Here is a 19774-nt window from a genome sequence, read left to right as displayed (position 1 = left end):
TCAGATTGCGAGATTAGCAGCAATTGTGGTAAAAAATTTCTTCGAGCATGATAATTTATTTTTCTGACCATTATTTCATAGCTTTCCATTTTCTTTTAATTGGACTATTTTTGTTGTTTTTAATTTTGCCTTGCCTCATCCTGTCTGGGCTTTTGACAATCAATTTATCCACGTAAAAGTCAAAGGCCCAGCTAAGTTGTCAAAAAGCTTTAGGATGCTGATCTTTGCATGCAGCGCTATTTCATTTAAGCCGAGCTGTTCGAGACATTGGACTCAATTTATTGAAGACTATCCTAAAAAAAATAAAGATAGAAAAGTATGACTTGAGCCTGACCAGATCTCTTGTGTAATCGGAACTGACAAAAGTTCAATTGAGGCCTCACACTACTGTAAAATGATATTAAAATCGTTTAATATCATTTCTAATATCATTTTACAGTGGTAAGGCCTCAATTGAACTTTTGCCGGTTTCATTTAAAATGCTACTGAAGGACAACATCCAACGATTCTTGTGTAATCGTGTTTACTTAGGGTTGGCCGGGTCTCTCCCTTCGGCGGACAGTCCTCCTCTCAAGGCCTGACTCTTAGATGACGTAATCAGGGCTGCGCCTGATCACTCCAATGTGGTTACTCCCTTCACCCCGGTAGAAAGAGCTGAATAATCCAGGAGGTAGTGTCAAGAATCTGACGTTCGTTCTGATCGGCTTCATTGCTCAAGTGCGGGGAAAACTTATCCGGTTAGCACACACTTTGCAGGAGCCCCTTTAATTAAGCGCGTGCAATTCAACATGCTTTTAAATCAACTTGACAATTTTTACCTCTCTACGGCTGCCAAGTATATACTTATTTGTTTGTTTGCTTTTCTCAAACCAATGGCCCACTAGTCGATTTATAGCCATTCGATTTTAATTATTAGAGGTAAAACTGTTAACACGCACTGCTGAATCGTATAAAATAAGATGAACCAAACCGATATCTATGTCAAGACGTCTTTATTGACCGGAGGTCATCATTCCGCTCGGTTAATAAGACCCTGATGTGACGTCTTTGGTTCACAGGAAGTCTTGTTGGATGAGTTTCAACGAAGCTCACCCCTGAATAGGAAATACAATATAAACAAGATAGGATCTTCCTAATGTGGTATTGAATTTTAAGTGACTCTCTATGAAGACCTCACCTTGCAAGCGCTTTTCATTTGATATTGAAGTCCAGTTGAGGCCTAAGCCATTGAGGGATACAGATGTACTGAGAAGATTCGGCAGAGTTGATCAGACTCTTTACAGTTTCGCTATGTTAGGGTTAGCGTTCACAAATTTGTAAAAATCGAAAAAAAAATCAAACGAAGTCTAATTAAAATTATACACTGATGTAAATAGAGATACACGGCAAACAATAGTTGTACAGATAATACTGACAAAATTTAGACAAGATCACTGGTTATATTGAGTTACAGTCAGCTTTGTGTATAGTCGACGAGGTTTGCTGTAAACTGACTTGTTTGAAGATAAGCTAAGTAATATATAGCTAAAAATTCGTCTTACATGTAAAGTAGTTTAATTTCTTCGTAAAAAAGAATAGATTGCAGATTTCTACTGTCACATATTCCTAAAATCTCACTTAAATCTTGATAATATATAATGTAAAGAATTAAACGGACTAATTTTATAGCCCATCATGTGTGAGCTAAGCATAAAAAAACCTGTGGTCGTAAGTGTCCTTATAAATGAGCGTGCCCGTGAAGATGAATTCAACAAAGTTTCATTTTGTGACGAATTTAAGGCCGCGTTTATTAGGAAAGTTATGATAACAAGAGGTTTTTCTCAGTTTTTTTTTTTTCCAGTGACAATCTCATAAGAAATTCTGAAGAGAGGCGCGCGGTACCTTGTAAACAGGAACAGTTTTCACGGGAAGCTGCAAGGGCAGAGCCTGAAGGCAGAATTGTGTGGTTCGTGAATAATATGGTACAACAAGGAAACGTAGCCAAAAATAATAACCCAGAAAACAATTTTCCAATCAAAATAACCCTTGGGTCAAAAGCTAAGCTTCCTTTGCTGACATTTCAGTAGTTTTATAAACACTTCAAAACGATATTGCCTGCTGATGCAAGCAAACTAGATATCGCCATGTCATGGACGTACTGTCCAGAGTCACGTCTGCAGGGATTTTTTTTTATACAGCCACGTATACAACTTTATCAAATGTAGTGAGGCCTAAAGTCTTTATAACAGCTTTACTCGAGGTGTTAATCTGATAAGGCACACAGGAACAAGGATTATTAGCTCTTAATTGAAACTCCAGTGTCATCAGTTAGTCAGCCGATGTAGAATTTGTCCGGTTAAAACAAATCGCTTTTTGTCGGGAACGTTTGAGGTGGCGAGACCGACACAACTTTGGGCTATTTCTTTTTTCAGTTAAAACGTTACCAGTTAATCTATTTGTAAGTATTAAAATGAACGGTTCTTCCAGGTATCTAGAACGGGAAATCTTTTGTCACCTTATTACTCTGTTGTCAGCTAAAAATCCTTGAACATTTGGAGTAGATACATGGTTTTTCATTCAGCCGGTCACTGATCTTTGATGGCAGTTTTTCAGAGTGAATACTGTTCTTCAGTGCATTCGTCGTCACTGGAAGACGAGAGAATAAAAAATCTGGCAACAGTACAGGGTGTGGTTAGAAGCCTGCACAGACCCGTCAGATTCAGTTGAGGGATTTGTACTCATCGATAAGAGATTATAACAGAATAGACAGTAAACGGGTTGATTATAATCTCTTGTTTCAAACTTAAAACGGCCAGGCGACGTTGAATTAGCATATCACTGGACGAGATGTTAGTTTTATTTTTTGGTTGCGAGGCTCAGAAAGAGGAACTAGCTTCAGGCAATTCCTTTTACGCCACTTGTGGGCTGATCATAAGATATTGTTTGGCCGGAAAAAGTAATCAATCGGTATTATTCCTGAGATTGGCTGAAATCATATAAATTGAACTGTTTGTTCAGTTCTGACCGTGGTAAAACAACTGATACCAAAAATAGCTTGATAAAAGAAATTCTTGAAAAAAAATAAAATCATAGCTTTTTTTTCATGACTTCTTTAAAAACAAACTTTCCCGGGAGAAGAATTCATTATAATAACCGGTATTATATGAACTAGTTCAACTGTGTAAAACCGCTGAAGACGGAATTATATAGAAATTGTTTGTAGCCGGGCGAAGATACAGTTTTTTCGTATAGTTCTGTGAGTATAAATAATATTTCACCACTGGCAATTGTGGGCAACTAGCGAATGAAACACGGCCCAGCTCCCTGAGAGGTAATACCAAAGCCGTTATGTTGTTTATAGCGGAAGAAAGCGGATAAGCTGTTTGTTCTGACATGAAAAAGCTTTTTATAAATCTCGTGGTCAACATTATTAAAATAAGTGAAAGTTTTTGGCTCTTTTTTGATACATTACTGACTTAAATGGTCAAGGTCTTAGTATCGCAACCTGTCTAGCAGTAATTTTTTGTTTTGTACTGGAAACCAAGGTTACTGCTAAACATTAAAACCACAGTGCATGTCGTTGAGGTCGACTAGTCCGATCGATATTTGTTTAGCGGAAGAACGTATATTTTATCCATTTTAAGACATAATTTCGTATCAGTTAAGCACAGTTGTTTATCTTTTTTTCGCACATTTTACATATTTTGCAAGCGTTTTAGCCGTATTGCAGTTCTATTTTTCTTAGCTTTCCCTGCCCTTAGCGACCCTCAAAAACTGTCATTATTGTTTTGCACAGGTGAGGGGTTCTGAAATCCAGCCTGTCTGCCTGCGTTATCCATAAAAAAATATTCATAAGACCCTCTCTTCGATTTACCACAATAGTATTTCATCTTACACAGGATCACTGTTCAGTGAAACGTCTCAAATTGCCCACCCCTTGACGCAAATTTGTTAACGCTTCAGTTGCTTTGCAAAGGTTATGTTAGACGTCTTACGCATATCCTGTTCCGGCGTAAGACTCCCGAATTTTTCAATACTAAAGTTTGCTTGCTTGAGTAGGTTGTTTTATTTTTATGAGAACGCTACCTTTTCCGCCTTGTTGCACTTCCTTTAAGCCATACATAACAGCTGTACAGGTTTGGTTGGCCTAAAGATTGGTGCTCCGAAAACCTCAACTACGTCTTTGACTGAGCACTATGTGCGTTCTAGTTTTTTTCATCAAATCCGCGCGTGACTGAACTGAGTGTTTCCTTTTATGTTTTGGTTAGTCTATAAGCTCCTTATGTCAAATGATAACGGAACAAAGTGATATATATAGAGAATTACGTATCACGTTACATCATCATTTCCTTCCGACATATCACACTGACCGTAGCAACATGAACCCTGCTGTGTATAAAACGGACAAAGTTTAGCAACTCCTTTCAGTTGCAACTACGTTCTGCAGCAAGAAGGTGAACATTTAACAAAGACTCGAGAAACGTTAGCAGCTTTTAGCACGAAATGAGACGAGTTTTAGTTCTCGTGGTATTCATTGCAGTCTTAGCCATGCTTTGGCGAAGTGCTGATGGTGAAAAAGAAGATGGACTGCTGTCGGGTATAAAGGATAATCTTGCGAAAAGAAGGTGAGACTAGCTTTCAATTTTGAGCTCCTTGTCCATAAAAGCACTAGTTCCAGTTACTCAATTCCTTCAGCCAAACTCTATTTTAAGACACTAGCAAATTATTCGGTAAAAGACCGCTATAAAAATATTTACTAAACTTCACATTGTTTTGTGTTTCTTCTCAGCTTATCAGATATAACGCAGGCAGTAGCGGAGCGCGTTAAACGTGCCTTGAGGGTGAAACGGTGGTGGTGGTGTGGGAAAAAAAGGCGAAAGCTCAAAGGTTGCCCTAAGAAAAAAAAGCGAAACTGATCCAGTTGATGTCAGCGTTCAGCACTGAAGTAAGGCACCAGATTTGTAGCCCTTTTCATTTTTTTCTTAACACCCACACAGTTAGACTCAACAGGTGTTGTGTAGCCCTAAGTCACAGAGAATTACGACAACATCCGTCTTGCGTACATGATATTCAGCTTAACGAATATAGACGGCAACAGTTAAAGAAAAAGAACTACAAATAGCATGCAAGAGGACTTAAAGAAGCGATATGACGGAATTCAAATAACTTACTGATGACTTATGCTAAAAGTTCTTTCTTGAAAACCGCAAAACTAATATTATCGATATATACTGAGTCGCGCCGAATAGAAAGAGGCTTTGAGAAGCGTTTTACACTCTAGGTATTATTCTATAGGCAATTCTGCGCTATGTAAACAGAAACAATCGAGAGGAAATTATAATAAACCGTAAAATTAAGATGTAAACTTGATCAGGAAATCTGACATGAAAATGTCGCCGTTCATTTAAGAAATCCACTGAATCTATGGCCACACAGAAAATGCGCTGACTAGCTCCGACTTCGAGGTTCAGATAAATTCCGCTTAGATATTGGACTGTCTTTTTTTGCCGCCCGCGCCTAAAAAGTAATTAATTCTTTCTCTGACAAAGCAATTCTGTTCTTTTTTCTGCTCAGTCACGATTATTTGTTTTCCTCGTTAGTCCATTTCATTCCCGGGTTAATGATAACATATCAGTTCAACTCATCATAACATAAAATGTTTTAATTTCTCAGTGATATATACTTTTTACTTATTATTACAGTTAGAACTGTGTTAAAAAATTCTTCATTAATTTTACAAGGCAAAGCGAAAACACTCACTTCTGCAAACGTGGCCAAAAGCAACCTCCTATGTTGTTCTTGAAACTTTGCGGGCAAAATTTATTTAAAGTCTTTTTCTCTGCGGTTCCCGTCATTTAAGAACTAACTGTTTTATAGTTATCAACAATAGTGCCGTGGTTAATGTAAGCCTAAACTGCTTTTACTCTTGTTCTCTGTTACAGGAAGACGGTATCGATATGAAACTGCAGATTGAACAATCTTACACATGGTGTCGCTGAAGAAACTTTAAGAATTGACAAGACAAACACAAATGATGTTCAAGACGAAAACGTAGTGCTAGAAGCCATAACTTAACCTTGAAGTATTTATATTGTTGGAGTATATTTATTTTTGTTTAACTTATGAGTTTATTTGTATGTATGCGTGTGTAATAAAATAAGCTATAAGCTATTTATTGGCTAAGACAGAATAAACAAGATATTTTATATCACTGTTTGTTTATTTTGGCTTAATTCTCGGCGTGATGCTTCAAGTTTCCTATATCAGCTAAATTTGAAGTCTAGCTGAGCTTTGCTTATCTCCTAGCAGTCGAAATATAGACTCCGGCATTTCTATTTGCGCATATTTAGTTTGAGAGTAAATGGCTCATTCCTGCCACGGTTTGCGCATCTTCCAAAGTTAGGCCTAAATATTTCAACTTCGTCGTTTGTAATCCGCGTTAATCTACTCAATCCTTAACCATCCTTGTTCTTTTATGGTTTATTATTATCTCTATGGTGTTTTTCCATCTTAGTTAACTACTATTTTCAGGTTTCCTTCAATTTTAAGGTAATTTTGTTTGCGGCCAAAATAACTCAAAATACCGTGAGCTCCTTGGCTTGCGAGTCGAGCCTTCACTCCGAATAGCTAGCCATAGTCGCTACCTCGTGTGTCTTAAATGCGCTCGCGGGTATTGAATTTGCGCAGTTTTTCTTCTCGCACACTCTGTATAGATTTGTTCTATTCTCTCTTTCTTGAATTTTTTTGGACGAGGAGAGTTGAAGACAAGAATCTAAACACTGAAACGAGAAAACCGATGATGATGAATTTGGCAGCCGTTAACTTTGCGGGGGGCTGGGGTGGGAAGAGAAGGGTCATTTACCACCCCCACCGGCACCACCATCACAACCATTTAATAGAAATTACCTCACGTGACATGTTAGATGACGTGTTAGATGTGTATGAGGTGTGGTCGTTGAGTCATTGTTTCATTTCGAATTTAATGTTGACTGAACGACTAAAATACCTTGACCCTTCAAGGTGTCAATAAGGAATTGCGGAACAAAACGAAAAATTGAAACCCAAATGTGGGCATCACTGTCAGTTTTATCATAATCGTCATAGGAAGCGTGTGAACGGGACGAGTTCTATTTACTTTTGGCAGTGTGATACTTCCAAAAATTTGTCTGCGTTCGTAAAGACCAGGGGGGTCTTTCTATAAATCGGCTTATACAGTGAGGTAACGTCAGCTCGTCAACCCGCCCCAGATTAAAAAGAGAGATAAGAAAATGGCTTCTATGAAGCTTGACAAATAAAAGTGCTAAACACGGGCCACTTCCCATGACCTTTATAACGAAAGCTTCTTATATCATTGTAACGTACGGGTATGTCCAAGACGGCATACTGCCGGCAAAATGTTCATTTTCCTGCTTGGCCAACTGATGAAATCTATGGAGTGTTTCTGCCTCACGAGAAAAAACCGAAAAGGCGTCCTGGACGATAAAGTTATGAACAGACAAGAGATTGGGTCAAACATGTATTCGACCTTGTCAGTAATCAAACATATTATCTATAACGAGTCTGTTGCTCTAATCAACCCTTTCATCTCAGTGTGCGACTTACGTTACGGTTGCAAACTTCTTTGCGGAGTTGAAATCTGTCGAGACCTCTTTGAAGTTTGTTTATCGTACAGTGCTGGGACAAAGAACTTTAATTCGTATTTAAGGGAAAAAGGGAGTTGAAAGATCAAGGAAGGAACTTTAAACAGAGGTTAGTTTATTAAGAGTAACATATATTTATTTAATATGTTAATTTTTGCTACCAGCTTCACGCCTTTCAAGTTTTGAGTATCTTTTTGTCTGGTCGCTCGTATGCTGTGTTTTCGGAAAAGATACTTTATACTCAAAGTCAAAGCGTGTTTCTCTAACCAGGTTTATATAAATGGGCGCTAGGAAACTATTGACGGATATTGGCAAATTTATTCTGGCAGAAGCTTATGTTTGACTAGCATGCCACACGGGAAGGGGGCGGGGGAGGGCGGGGGAGGGCGGGGGAGAAGAAGCTAAATTCCTTGGTACTCGCTCCATGGCTAATACAAATCAGATACGATATACTAGAGTTTTCTTATTTCATTTGACTTTAGAAACAGGTGTGCACAACTTTTATTAGCAAAATAATTCCAAAGGAAACTAGTCTGAAGGGTACGTAACTTAGGGTGAACTTGATTGCAGGCCCAGAGTCACTGAATATGTCTGATAAGGCTCCCCCCTCCCCCCATCGCCGTCTTCCGATCATTTTCTTTTACTGCCAACTACTCGAGTTCCAAGATTTACCTCAATGTCAAAGCATCATAAAGAGTTTGTCACAAACGTACTGCAGTTTAATCAAAAATATATAACCGAAGTTTTACTTTAGCCGACGACTTTAGAGAAAACAGTTTTCAACAGTAAATTACGTTGCATGAAATTTTAATCTCTGAACGGATCTGACAAGTTTCCTTTAGCTCACAGGAAGAATTTTATCGGCGACTGAATCAGGGTTATATGGCAGTGTAATTTCCGGCTTTCAGATTATGTTAAATATTTTAAATGCTAGATACCTAAAAGAAATTTCCGAAAGGATAATTCTAAATGTGCTCCTAAATAATTACAGGCAGGCCTTTCTTTCAGTTTACTCTTTGATCTTCAGCTACTTTTGATCCTAAGATCATTGACCCAAACCATTTTTTTATCTATAGTTTCCTCTGTGACTTTCCTCTGGCCTCTGCTCGATCTTAGACCGAGTAGCATAAAAAACAAACAAACAAACAAACAAAAAAAACTCTGGCCTGTACATGATCAGACTTGCATGAACAATTAACACAGCTGAATCAAAACACAAACAAAACAATATAATTATGGCGCTGGGTAAAACGTAGAGACCAGTATTATTGCTAATTCCCTCAGGAGTGGGATGCGAGCTATCGCAGGGTCCCCCTTTACAAGAATTTGAACGCTCAGACAGTTCATGAATTGTGGCATTAACACATAGTAGTCACTTGGCAAATAAGTAATTAATCTGATAAGAACTTGTCCTCCTAGATTAGTTGAATAGTACCAGCGGATCAGCTTATTGCTTTAATTTTCTTAACTTCAATAAAAGCAAAGTGTGAAGTGTGATATGTAGCTGCTAGATTTGATAGGACTATGGGTGGGAGGCGCGATGACCTCATGGTTAGTGCGCTCGTTTCCGGATCGAGCGAGACACTTTACTCTCAGTGCCTCTCTCAACCCAGTGCTGGCGAACTTAATGCTGGGGGTAGCCCTGCGATGGACTAGCATCCCATCCGGAGGGGGAGGGGGAGTAGAAATACTCCTGGTCGCTTCATGCTGCAGAAACCGGGATAAGCTCCGGCCTGGTGGTCCACTTGGCTCGTATGCAGACTTACCTTTTACCTTTACAGGTGGGAGGTAGATAGGTGGAAAGGAAGAAGGTTTTACGATCACAAGATAGAATTTTGGCTACACAATTAATATATATACGTCTTGGTTTGTGAAAATAGTGTTAAAGAAATTACTGGCGCTACTCAAGCGTTTTTTTGTTGCCAGGGAAAGTATAATATACAAAATTCGAAGTAATGTCAACCTTTTTGTCCTCCACTCTCGTATGTCTCTTTCAATTGACGGTCTTCTTTTTTTCATCGCCTGGAGTACTGTTTTGGGGCCTTTAGGAGTCGTGCCGTGAATCAAAGTTTGTAGTAGTTCATATGGGTGCAATCGGCAAAGGAACGTATTTTTCGCCAAAACATGATTTTCATAAATCCAGTTATACATAGAATTGAAATAATAGCAGGACCTTGAAAAGTCTAACATTTAACTGCAACCAATAGATCTAGAGTTGTTATTCGTAGCTGAGCGTTTAGATAAAAACATTTTTAGGCAGGTCTGTGGGTCAGAGCACAATAATAAAGAGTTGTTTGAGGTATTTCATTAGTTTTAAGACGTGGCGCACCTTCGGGTCTTTCAGACGACCATTTTAGGACAAAAATAAACCTATCATGGCTAATTATAAATTTAGGTTGTTTGGACAGAATGTCTAATTATAACTTCCTTGAATATAAGTCATACGAATAGAGAGATTAACTGAAAGTGATTTCTTTCTGTAACGTCAAGAACCCATTAACCCGTCAGCTTTAGTTGCCCTTTATAGGCCCGAAAATAGACTTTATCAGGGTTCTTCATTATCATTAGCAGTCCTAGGAGACTTCAATAGGCCTGCTTAGAGTCTGTTTACTATGAAAACAGAATTCCAATACATGAAGAAGCTCGTTAATAATGCTTGATTAAGTAAACAGAAATTCGCGAAAGATAAAGAGAAGAAGAAGATTTTCCGATAAGCGTTGTGAACCGCCAAGATGCAGCTGGTGCATACAGTCGATACGATTTTATGAGCAAGTGATAAAATCTACAAACGGTTATCTTCAAATAAGTTACTTTTGCTCAATATTTCCTTACGAACATATCAATAAGATCTACGAACCAGTGAAAACTTTGCGAGAAGCGGCAGCCTTTGTCAACAAGTGGGAGTGAAATTGAGATAAAGGGCCGCAGCGCAGAGCCACAGTGCATATTTGAAGTTGTGCCAACCTTTTAAGATCAAACACTCTTAAGAGTAATACTTTCAAAACAGAGATAAACTTGAAACTTGAAACTTGAAAGGGAATCTTTGAGCTATTATTTCCAATTAGCACCCCAATAACACAATGATATTTTTTTTGTAAATTAATCCCAGGTTTCTAGAAAAGTTCGCATTTTTATTAACAGCTCAGTCCGCTAAGGTGGAATTAAAACAATTTGCACCAGAATTAAATCACATGAACAAATAAAACATTAAAATAACGATACCTGTAACTTTGTCGTCATGTGCAAACTCACTTATCGAATATTTGAAAATATTCTCTCATGGCAATATTTAATTTGGAGAGGTCAGATGTAGCAGGCCTAAACGATCAAGATCGATGATGTTTGAAGTCAGACACGAAACTCAAATTTTCACATTTACACGTCTTAACGACGTTTTAAAACATTTATAAAGCACTGCATCATTCAAAAACCAGATGATTATTTCGTCATTGAGTTATAAACAGTGAAATATTTTGAATTTGGGACAAAGAGGTTTTTTTCTGCCATGTGTTCTTGCGGTATGCCCTTATGGACCGCAGATTTTCGCCCTCACATCTCCCAAAAATATAGTTCTAACCTTTTGACAAGTTTTGTATTACATTACAACGGAACTTTATCCTGCAAAAGATCGTTTTGACACATCTTCGAGAAGGTGGCGAAACTCCGACCGGTGTTTCGCGGTCCAGCTAGCTCTCGATAGACAAGGCCCCGCCAAAACAACGTCTGCGAAGAAGGTAAGACTCGCTTAGAGTATGACCAATTTGTAATCTTATATACAAGAAAAAGCGCAGATCTTTATAGGATATCAGAATCACCCTGCGATGTCATTGAATTAAATCGAGTGAGACTTTACCCACTTCAATGCAAGAATTTGTAAGTAGAAGAAGAAACTGCTACCTTCCAACCTCAAACATGCCAAAGCATGGGGGCATTTACCAACGGAGTGCCGACTTCAAGTCCATTTTGCAAAGGTTGTATTGCCAGCGTATTATGCCGTTTTGTTATCTCGACCCATTCCAACTCGGAATTAGTTCCCACTGGTCAAACTTCTGCGGTTGTAAGCAGGTAAAGCACAGTGTACAATACACAAATAACGTTGAACTCGTAAATCTCGACAATGAGTTATTGTTTATGTTATTATTATTTTTGAAACACGATTAAGGACGCTTGCAGTTTTACTGCATTAAAAAGATCCTTTAACCAAACATTTATTTTGAGATAAAGATCATTTTAATGCGGTTTGACGACACAACATGCAAAGGAATCAACTCTTTTGAGCTCTCTTAAGTAAAAACAATAACAAATTGAACAGTATTCAATTTTCAACAGATAATGTGCTATCCTTAATCTTAGCCAAGGAGTATGCGAGCGAAGTAACCACAATCAGCTTGTGCTGGATTTTAGCTGGCATTTTACACTTTGTTTTGATTCATTATGGGAATTCATCATCGCTCAGAGGAACAAAGTTTGTCAATGTAACTAGTGTAAGCAGCTGAGTAGCTTTTTTTTTTCCCTCAGTGCAAGAATCCATCTAGATACAGCCAGAAATCTGGTTTATAAGTTCTCTAGTATGGGCTACATGTCTTAATTAATAACACCTTCGTGAGTGTCTTACATTTTCTTTTTGTCGTCTCGAAACTCTAGCTGAGAGTTTCGTCAAGTGTTTGTCCTTTGACTTCTAGACCCAATAAAAAAACAGTTCTCTCGGGCCAATCTGCCCTGGTTAATTCTTCTCTGTTCAACACCTGATCACGATGATGTAAAAGCTTGGTTCTCGAATTCTTGAACGTCTGAGTGCCGACATTTTTTAATTAGGTCATGGTGGGAAAAAAAAAAAAAAAAAAAAACTGGTGAAAGGTCCCGTCTCGAAAACTTTAATTTTATTGGAGAGTGACATAGGAATATGGACCAGTTTAACTTCATTTTGTAGGTTTGTACTGAGGAACCACGATTTAATGAAGGGCCAAGGGACTGGCAAAATATGTTCGCTATAACGAGGTTTAGTTATATTGAGGTTCTTTTCCACATATTTTACTATTACTGGGGCGATGATCTGAGTGCTGACAATTTTTTTTAGGTCATGGTAGAAAGTTCAAAAAAAAAAAAAAAAAAAAAAATGGTGAAAGGTCCCGTCTCAGTCTGACTCGAAACCTTTAATTTTATTGGAGAGTGCTATAGGAATATGAACCAGTTTAACTTCATTTTATAGGTTTACACAGAGGGACCTCTATTTAACGAAGGGCCAAGGGACTGGCAAAATATGTTCGCTATAACGAGGTTTCCTTATATTGAGGTTCTTTTCCATGTATTTTACTGTTACTGGTGCGACGATCGTTCGTTATACCGAGGACGTCGTTTAATAGAGGTTGGTTAAATGGAGGTTCCACTGTAAACACTCTACCTGTACCTAGATCGAAGGTTTTTATTTCTCCGGCCGTATCGAGTTAAGGGTATTATGTCTGAAAAAAAAAAAAAAATTGTGAGGTCTTTATAGCCTTGGGATACATTTGCAGAAAAACCAAAGCAGGTGTAATCATAGACTCACTTGCACTTTACAATTTAAAATCTAACAATGCTATCAAATGGTTAGGAACTTGTCGATCTTCGAATTAATTGATCACTTGCAACTGCATTAGTTTGCATATCCAAGCTAACATGAATCAATAGCTCAATTCTCCCAAGTGATCCCAAATTATTTCTTTCAATGTCAGTTCTGAGACTTTTTTTGCACATGTACAATCATTGCATGGCAGATAATTTGTTACTTTTGTCTGCCTGCTTTACAATGTATCGATACTATATGGAAAATACCGAGCCTTTAAAATTACGATGGTCAACCGCTTATATTCAATTTTACCTCAAGTTAGAAGATGCTATCAGATGTGTTTCAAATATTTGAGCTTGAATGTCGTTCAAATTAATCGTGTGATAATACAAGCGTAACTATGGAACTCGCATCTATTACGAAACCAAAAAAAAAAGGTGTTTATTTGAATTTTTCCAGGTTATGGCAGCAACGACAAGCCTCTTGTCATCGACGTTATTCATAGCATGTCTGTCACATATGGTAATTGCGCAGACTCCAATGCCGGAATGCAGTTCCTGCTGGTGTGATAGCGCGGGCGATTGTCCCGACCCGAAGGACTCGTGTCCCGCGGTGACAAATTGCAAAACCGCTGTGGTGAAAGACAAGTGTGGCTGCTGTGATGTGTGTCTCAAGTCGATTGGGGAACCATGCAGGAGAGAGCCCCTAGAGAGACAAGACGAACAATGTGATAAGGGATTGATTTGTGTTCCTGGAGATGATGTTTGGTACTGCGACAGCATGAAACCAGACAACGTTAAAGTGAAGAGATGCGAAAAAGGTGAGTGGAAGCTAAGAGCTTAGGGCATAGTCTGTGTACATCCGCCCCCTCTCCTCAAAATCAGGTGCCGGCATTTAATTTTCTGTACATCTGTAGTTGCTAGCGCAACTCGTACATATGTGAGAATGTTTGGCATTCTGCGGCTTGGCACAAACTTTCGCGTTGTGAGAAAATGGCGGATCGAAAATGCCTGGTTTCTGGTACTCGAGCGGTATTTGGAGAAAATGATCTATTAACCAATTTAAAAACGGGAAATCTTTTACGCAATGCAGATTAGTATAACAACCTATCAGCATACTTTTCAAACAATCCAGAAAAGCTACACGGAGTGCGGAACACGATTAGTGAAGTCGCTACATAGATCTCCCTCTCCCCCATGTTTTTGAGGGGAGGGGGCGGATATACACAGGCTACTTAGTGCAAAGTTAAATTCAAAAACCCTTCTTTGGAACAGCTGGCTACAGAGGAATTTATGTTTTAAATGTCGCACTTTAAATGATCTTCAAAAGTAGAATAGCGGTGTGTTTACAATATAGAGAGGATATTATACCGCGGAGAGAAGATATGAATTTTATTTTCGAGCGGTAAAAACAATATTTTACGAACGAGCACGGCCAGTGAGTATAATATTGCTTTTAACGGTCAAATGCAACGAAATTTGGACAATTTCTCTTTTGTCGAGAAATATTTTAAAAAAGATTCATTTAGTACCAATATGAAGTGAAAAAATAAAACTCATATCCTCATTTTATAACTTTTCTTTTATTTCTATAGTTTTCATTTTATTATAGACAAACTTACTGTTTGCATGAAGAACAGTGAAAAAGCGAGACATGACGTCATCAATATCCTCACCAGTGAGGACATGGAAAATACGCCACTCGGGTCCCGGATCTAGTTTCGTATGAATATTTTCTAGCAAAACACTCGTATCTATATAATAAAATCCGGCATCTTTCACTTGCCTACCAGCATGTAGTCTAAATAATAAGCCAAGCAAGCTAATTCACGTGATATTCTGATAGTATCGTTTTGATTTTCTTATTTCACAACAGGTGGGAAAAATAAATGCTTTGACCTCGTCACAAGAAAATCCTACCAAGTTGATGAGATTTGGATACGAGGAGACTTCGCCTGTACAGCATGCGTGTGCAGGAGAAGTGGTCGACTCAACTGCTGGGCAATACAGTGTAATGCTCCTGGTTGCAAGAATCCTGCTCGTGTAGAAGGGAGATGCTGTAGATTTTGTTTGGACACTGGCTGGAATAAAGGTTAGTTCTATGCAACGAGTATTTCACTAATTCTGAGATACCAATACTTGTGCTGTGATTAGTCAATTTTATGAAGCGCATTTTCCGGTCTCTGTCGGCCTCCCGGCTGAAAATCCAGCCTAATTCGTCTACACATTGGCTCGATAGATATGCAGTCGCTGTTCAGGATTGAGGAGCCCGTACTCGGGAGGAGCGAAGACCGTACTTGAGACTCGGAAAGCGACAGATCGAAATTGTGTATGGTCGGCTTCACGCGCGCTCGTCTTGGAATGCGGTATTCCTTTGTCCAAAGCGAGAGGCGTGATAAACAACTTTACAACCTCTTTTTCTGAGTTCGTTCTATAAATAGTGCAGCTCCAGATAAACGCCACCATTAACAGATTAGTTATGCATCTTTCTTGACAAAAAGGGTCTTTTTTCAGCTAACACACGGAACCTTTTATCTCTTAGTTTGCAAATTCAATGGAAAGAAGTTTTTCCAGAGTGAAATCATTGTCTTACAAGACCGTAAGTCGCTCTGGTAAGTACAGAATTCTTCTTGGAGTTTATACCCATGATTAAGCATACATGTGCTCCAGTTGTAAATACAGTGGCCATGGGATCTCGATTTCTCGAACCAAACTGAGTCGTTTCTTTCCCCACAGTAGTACACTGTAATTTTACCCACAATTTTTCAAACCAATTTTCGTTTCCTTTGGAGGTTCGAAAATCAGTATCCCACTGAATACAAATGAACCCCCTATCTCTTACTTCTTGGTTATCTCGAAAACCCCGTTACAATCTCGAGCTTAAATCATTTCATAAACACACAAAAAGAGAAATTGGCCAAAATCCAGCCATCTTGGCCTCACGCTTGGTCACGATCAATAGTCCGTATTTCACAGAAGTTTTTTTCCTCCTCCTTGATTAAAGCAAATGTGAAGAATCGGAAGGCTGGGTGTGTCAACATGACAGCCAACAACAAATGGATCTATTGAGTGGTAAGTTGCAAAGAAAAAAGTTCTTCCTGCAATCCTTCAAAAAATTATTTATAATGAAATGATTGTTCGAGGAGAACAGTTCTAATGTAATTATTAAAATATTAATCACAACATTAGTCAGTTCGGCTTCGAGCCATCATTTGATTCAAAAACCGATCACCGTACGGTCAGCCGGTCAGAACACAAAACAACAACAAAAAAAACTGGTGCCATAAGCGCAGGAAAACGTGAATAAGGCAGTCACGATTGGTTAACATCAAGTCTTGCTTCAGACTAGCTGAAAGTACACAAAATATTTTGGTCTATTTCACTGTTATATTTTAAAATAAACTAAAAAATACTACAGCGAATTCTATTGGATTGGGTAAAGAAACCAAAGAAACCGCTAAACGAAAACTTCCTATTTTGAGATGAACTTGTTTATTGAGCTGAAACAGGTTCAGCTCAAAATTATTTATTTTTTTTAAATCTATTTAATTTTGCATAACCTGGCACACATACCCCTTCAAACGGTCAAAATCTGGCAAATCGTCAAATTATCATTTAATTTTTAAATTTTGATTTCAAAGAGACACCACAGTGCGCTGACCCACTGACAGGACAGGTGTACAAAGAGGGTGAGATCTGGAGTCTCAGTGAATGCGCTCACTGCTTGTGTGGAGAATTCCAGACAGGCAATTGCTCCGTGATTCGCTGTTCCAAGCCACTGTGTGACGATCCATTTAAAATCAAGGGAAAATGCTGTCCAGTGTGCCCGCAAGATTACGCTAGAGGTTGGTGTAATTGCAATTATTAACCACGAATATTAACCAGCAAATATCGGCAATTCGGCAAATATTTGGTTCGAGAAAAAAAAAAACGTCAATAAAGTAAACTAATACTGAAATGATGTTTTGTGATCACCCATTAGTTTGCCACTTTGAGGGAGTAAAGTACTTTCACGGAGAGTTTATTGTTCTTCCGGACCGGTGTACCTTGTGGTAAGGAGTCTGATGTTGCTACACTAATACTATTGTAATAAACCTAAAGGCAAAATGTTAGAGCAAGATGGCGAAGTATTCGCCAAAGAGGTACTCAGAGAGCAGTTTTATCCAAGGACACAGTCAAGGACGACTGCAGACTTGAACCTCAAACGTTTTAATCTGGCCCTGGTTGTTTGAAGAGTAGCAAGAGGCATCGCACCCAATGCAATCATGTTCACACCGTCAGAGTTCTTATCACCCTGTCGCTCCCTCCTTTGTATTACTGTATCTTGATGTATAACCCTTGAGTTTAAGAAAATTGGAATCTATCATACTCTAGTACCTTAAGTATCACTACTCCTGTGAATGAAAACACTGAGAGCTAGGTTGCTGAATCAGTGGGGCATGCTCCCAAAATGTTGCTAATTTGAATTTGGAAATCGAAACCTAAAGGAAAACTATTTCACCAGAAATACTAGTTTTGCCACAAAGTATAAATTACAACGGTGGTACCTGTTCAGAAGTTTTACCTCTGTTTCTGCCATAACATTCACAATCTTTTTCTCGCCACACGAGAGTGAATGCTGAGGGCGTGTTCGAGATATCTTGGTGCGAACTCGAAAAGTAAGGTGTGAACTCGAACAATGCAAACTCCATTGGGTGCGAAATCTTCACACTGCCTTCAAAGCGTACACCGCTATCCATTGGATGGTGATTTGTTTGTTAGGAAGCATTTTACATTTACAATGCTTCCTACAGCCTTTGAACAACAGGGACTGGATTTAGAGTTTAAGACACATGCAAAACACACCACCGCGCCTTTCATTACAGCAACAATGGAGTGCATATATTTTATGAGGTCAGTTTAATTCATCAAGAGAAGCGTCAACGTAATAGCGTAATAGTAGCGTTTGAATAGAGTGGTTTTCAATTGAGTGCCGTAAAACTAAAACCAAAGAATCACTCTAGCCAATCACAAAGGACACAGGCAATCCTGTGAATGTACCAATCAAAGCTCGAAGTAATTACATGTTGCTGTTGCAAAGCGCGGGAAAACGCGTGTAAACGAGTCACGATTGGTTTGTCTTGACTTCTGATTGGATAAAAATGTGGCGCGAGGTTTTTAAGCCAATCGTGTAGTGAAAACAGCTCTATACATATATGTACATATACATCAGTTCCTTGATTCCATTTCATCTCTAACAGTACTTGCAGCTACTCCAAGTGGCAGTGCTCAAGCAACAGATGCAAGTTTACAAAGATGATCAAGGGTAAGACCGGATAATGCTTGGTTTCAATCGGTTCAGTCATAATTCCTTTCTTAGTGTTACTTTAGTTACTTCCTTTTATACCGGCCTCAGTTTGGAAGGCCTTTTGATGATTTTTGACAAGAGCTGTCGAACCAGCTATAAGAGAAGTTGTCTTTCCAGCTCATATTAGATGCAAAAAGCCGCCAAACGCGAAAATAGAATTTTCACCACCCTTACAGCCCTCGTCACTAAATGCAATCATACGTTTATTAACGTTTTCGACAGAAGACCTTACTATTACAGTACTGTATCATTATAACGTCCAGTAATTTTTTGTATGGATCTTTTTGTTATTTGCAGAGCCACTAAAGATGAGACCTAAGTAAAAACTGACGGATTGAATAAATGCGGATCAAAGTTTACGTGCAGTCACATAAGACTAGGAAACAGTCCACCAGCAAAGTTTGCAACAGCGCCTGAAGAAATTAGACTTCAAAGACTCATTTGCTGTGCATCACGTTAGGATAAAATGTTAATGTTGTTACAATTTATTATGTTAAATTTTACTGACCGTCTAAGGGTGGTCGGATAAGACATCAGAGACCTGTAAGGAGCTAATAATTTGGGACTTTAATATATTATAAATACCACGCCTGACAAAAACGTGAGCTAAAATGTAGAGTTCCTGAAGAGGCAAAACGAGCGGTAAAAGTAGTTAGTCTTCAGGCTTTCTGTGTTGCCCGCACATTGCCGGTATATAGGTATCAATTAGAAACGATTATTATTTTAGAAACATTGCAAAAATAAAACAGAGAATATCTGTTCCATTTCGCTCTGGACTAAACCGTCGACAGGCAAAATATATCCTTTCAGTCAGTTAGTTATAAGATATTACGTCAAGTGAAATGAATAACTTAATTATAAACTTAATATATAAGTTAATAAATTAAAGTTACAGTAAAGAGCAGAGTTCCACTGAGTTTGTTCTGCATTTTTAGTGGGTTCATGTTGTAACTGCTTTTTTTTCAGCATTGCCCATGGATAATTATAAAAGCTTAACAAAGTACATGTACACATGTAAAGTAAAGCCTGGTTTTCACAACGGCATAAGGCGTTAGCACTGGCATAAGTGTATTAAACGGTAGTGAGGACGCCCACAGCACATGCACAAACACAAGCAGTACAAAAGATGTTGTTTTTCTTGTGCTTGTGCTAATACTTATGTCAAGTCAGAACGCAATGAAAAGCGAATTTTTCTGTATCGAGGAGGTATTGAACCATTCTCCTCCCCAGTGCTACTCGTCTTAAAATGTCGTTGACGAGTAGC

General features: G+C 38.5%; 1 protein-coding gene and 1 long non-coding RNA gene across 4 annotated transcripts; both read left to right on the top strand.

Moving 5' to 3' along the window:
- The first annotated feature begins 4368 nt into the window (after nucleotides 1-4368).
- LOC110058217 (uncharacterized) lies at nucleotides 4369-6190 on the top strand. Its single transcript, XR_002297640.2, has 3 exons — nucleotides 4369-4604; nucleotides 4769-4924; nucleotides 5922-6190. It is a non-coding gene; the product is annotated as an uncharacterized LOC110058217 (long non-coding RNA).
- Nucleotides 6191-7548: 1358 nt separating this feature from the next.
- On the top strand, nucleotides 7549-19416 carry LOC110058388 (cysteine-rich motor neuron 1 protein-like). Of its 3 annotated transcripts, none has more exons than XM_020765037.2 (9): nucleotides 7549-7728; nucleotides 13624-13984; nucleotides 15040-15255; nucleotides 15706-15775; nucleotides 16168-16235; nucleotides 16805-17008; nucleotides 17146-17215; nucleotides 18404-18468; nucleotides 18808-19416. In XM_020765037.2, the coding sequence occupies exons 2-9, from the start codon at nucleotides 13627-13629 to the stop codon at nucleotides 18831-18833; spliced, it is 1077 nt and encodes a 358-aa protein (XP_020620696.2). In that variant the 5' UTR covers nucleotides 7549-7728; nucleotides 13624-13626; the 3' UTR covers nucleotides 18834-19416. The 3 variants fall into 3 exon arrangements, with proteins under 3 accessions (XP_020620696.2, XP_020620695.2, XP_089145234.1); XM_020765036.2 differs by lacking the exon at nucleotides 7549-7728 and adding an exon at nucleotides 11208-11353; XM_089289108.1 differs by lacking the exon at nucleotides 7549-7728 and adding an exon at nucleotides 11441-11684.
- The last annotated feature ends 358 nt before the right edge of the window (nucleotides 19417-19774 follow it).

Source organism: Orbicella faveolata, unplaced genomic scaffold, assembly GCF_042242905.1.
Source record: "Orbicella faveolata isolate gen_17 unplaced genomic scaffold, um_ofav_v1 contig_2, whole genome shotgun sequence".
Taxonomy (NCBI): domain Eukaryota; kingdom Metazoa; phylum Cnidaria; class Anthozoa; order Scleractinia; family Merulinidae; genus Orbicella; species Orbicella faveolata.
Note: the sequence above shows the minus strand (reverse complement) of the source record. Positions and strands in the feature narration are given on the sequence as shown.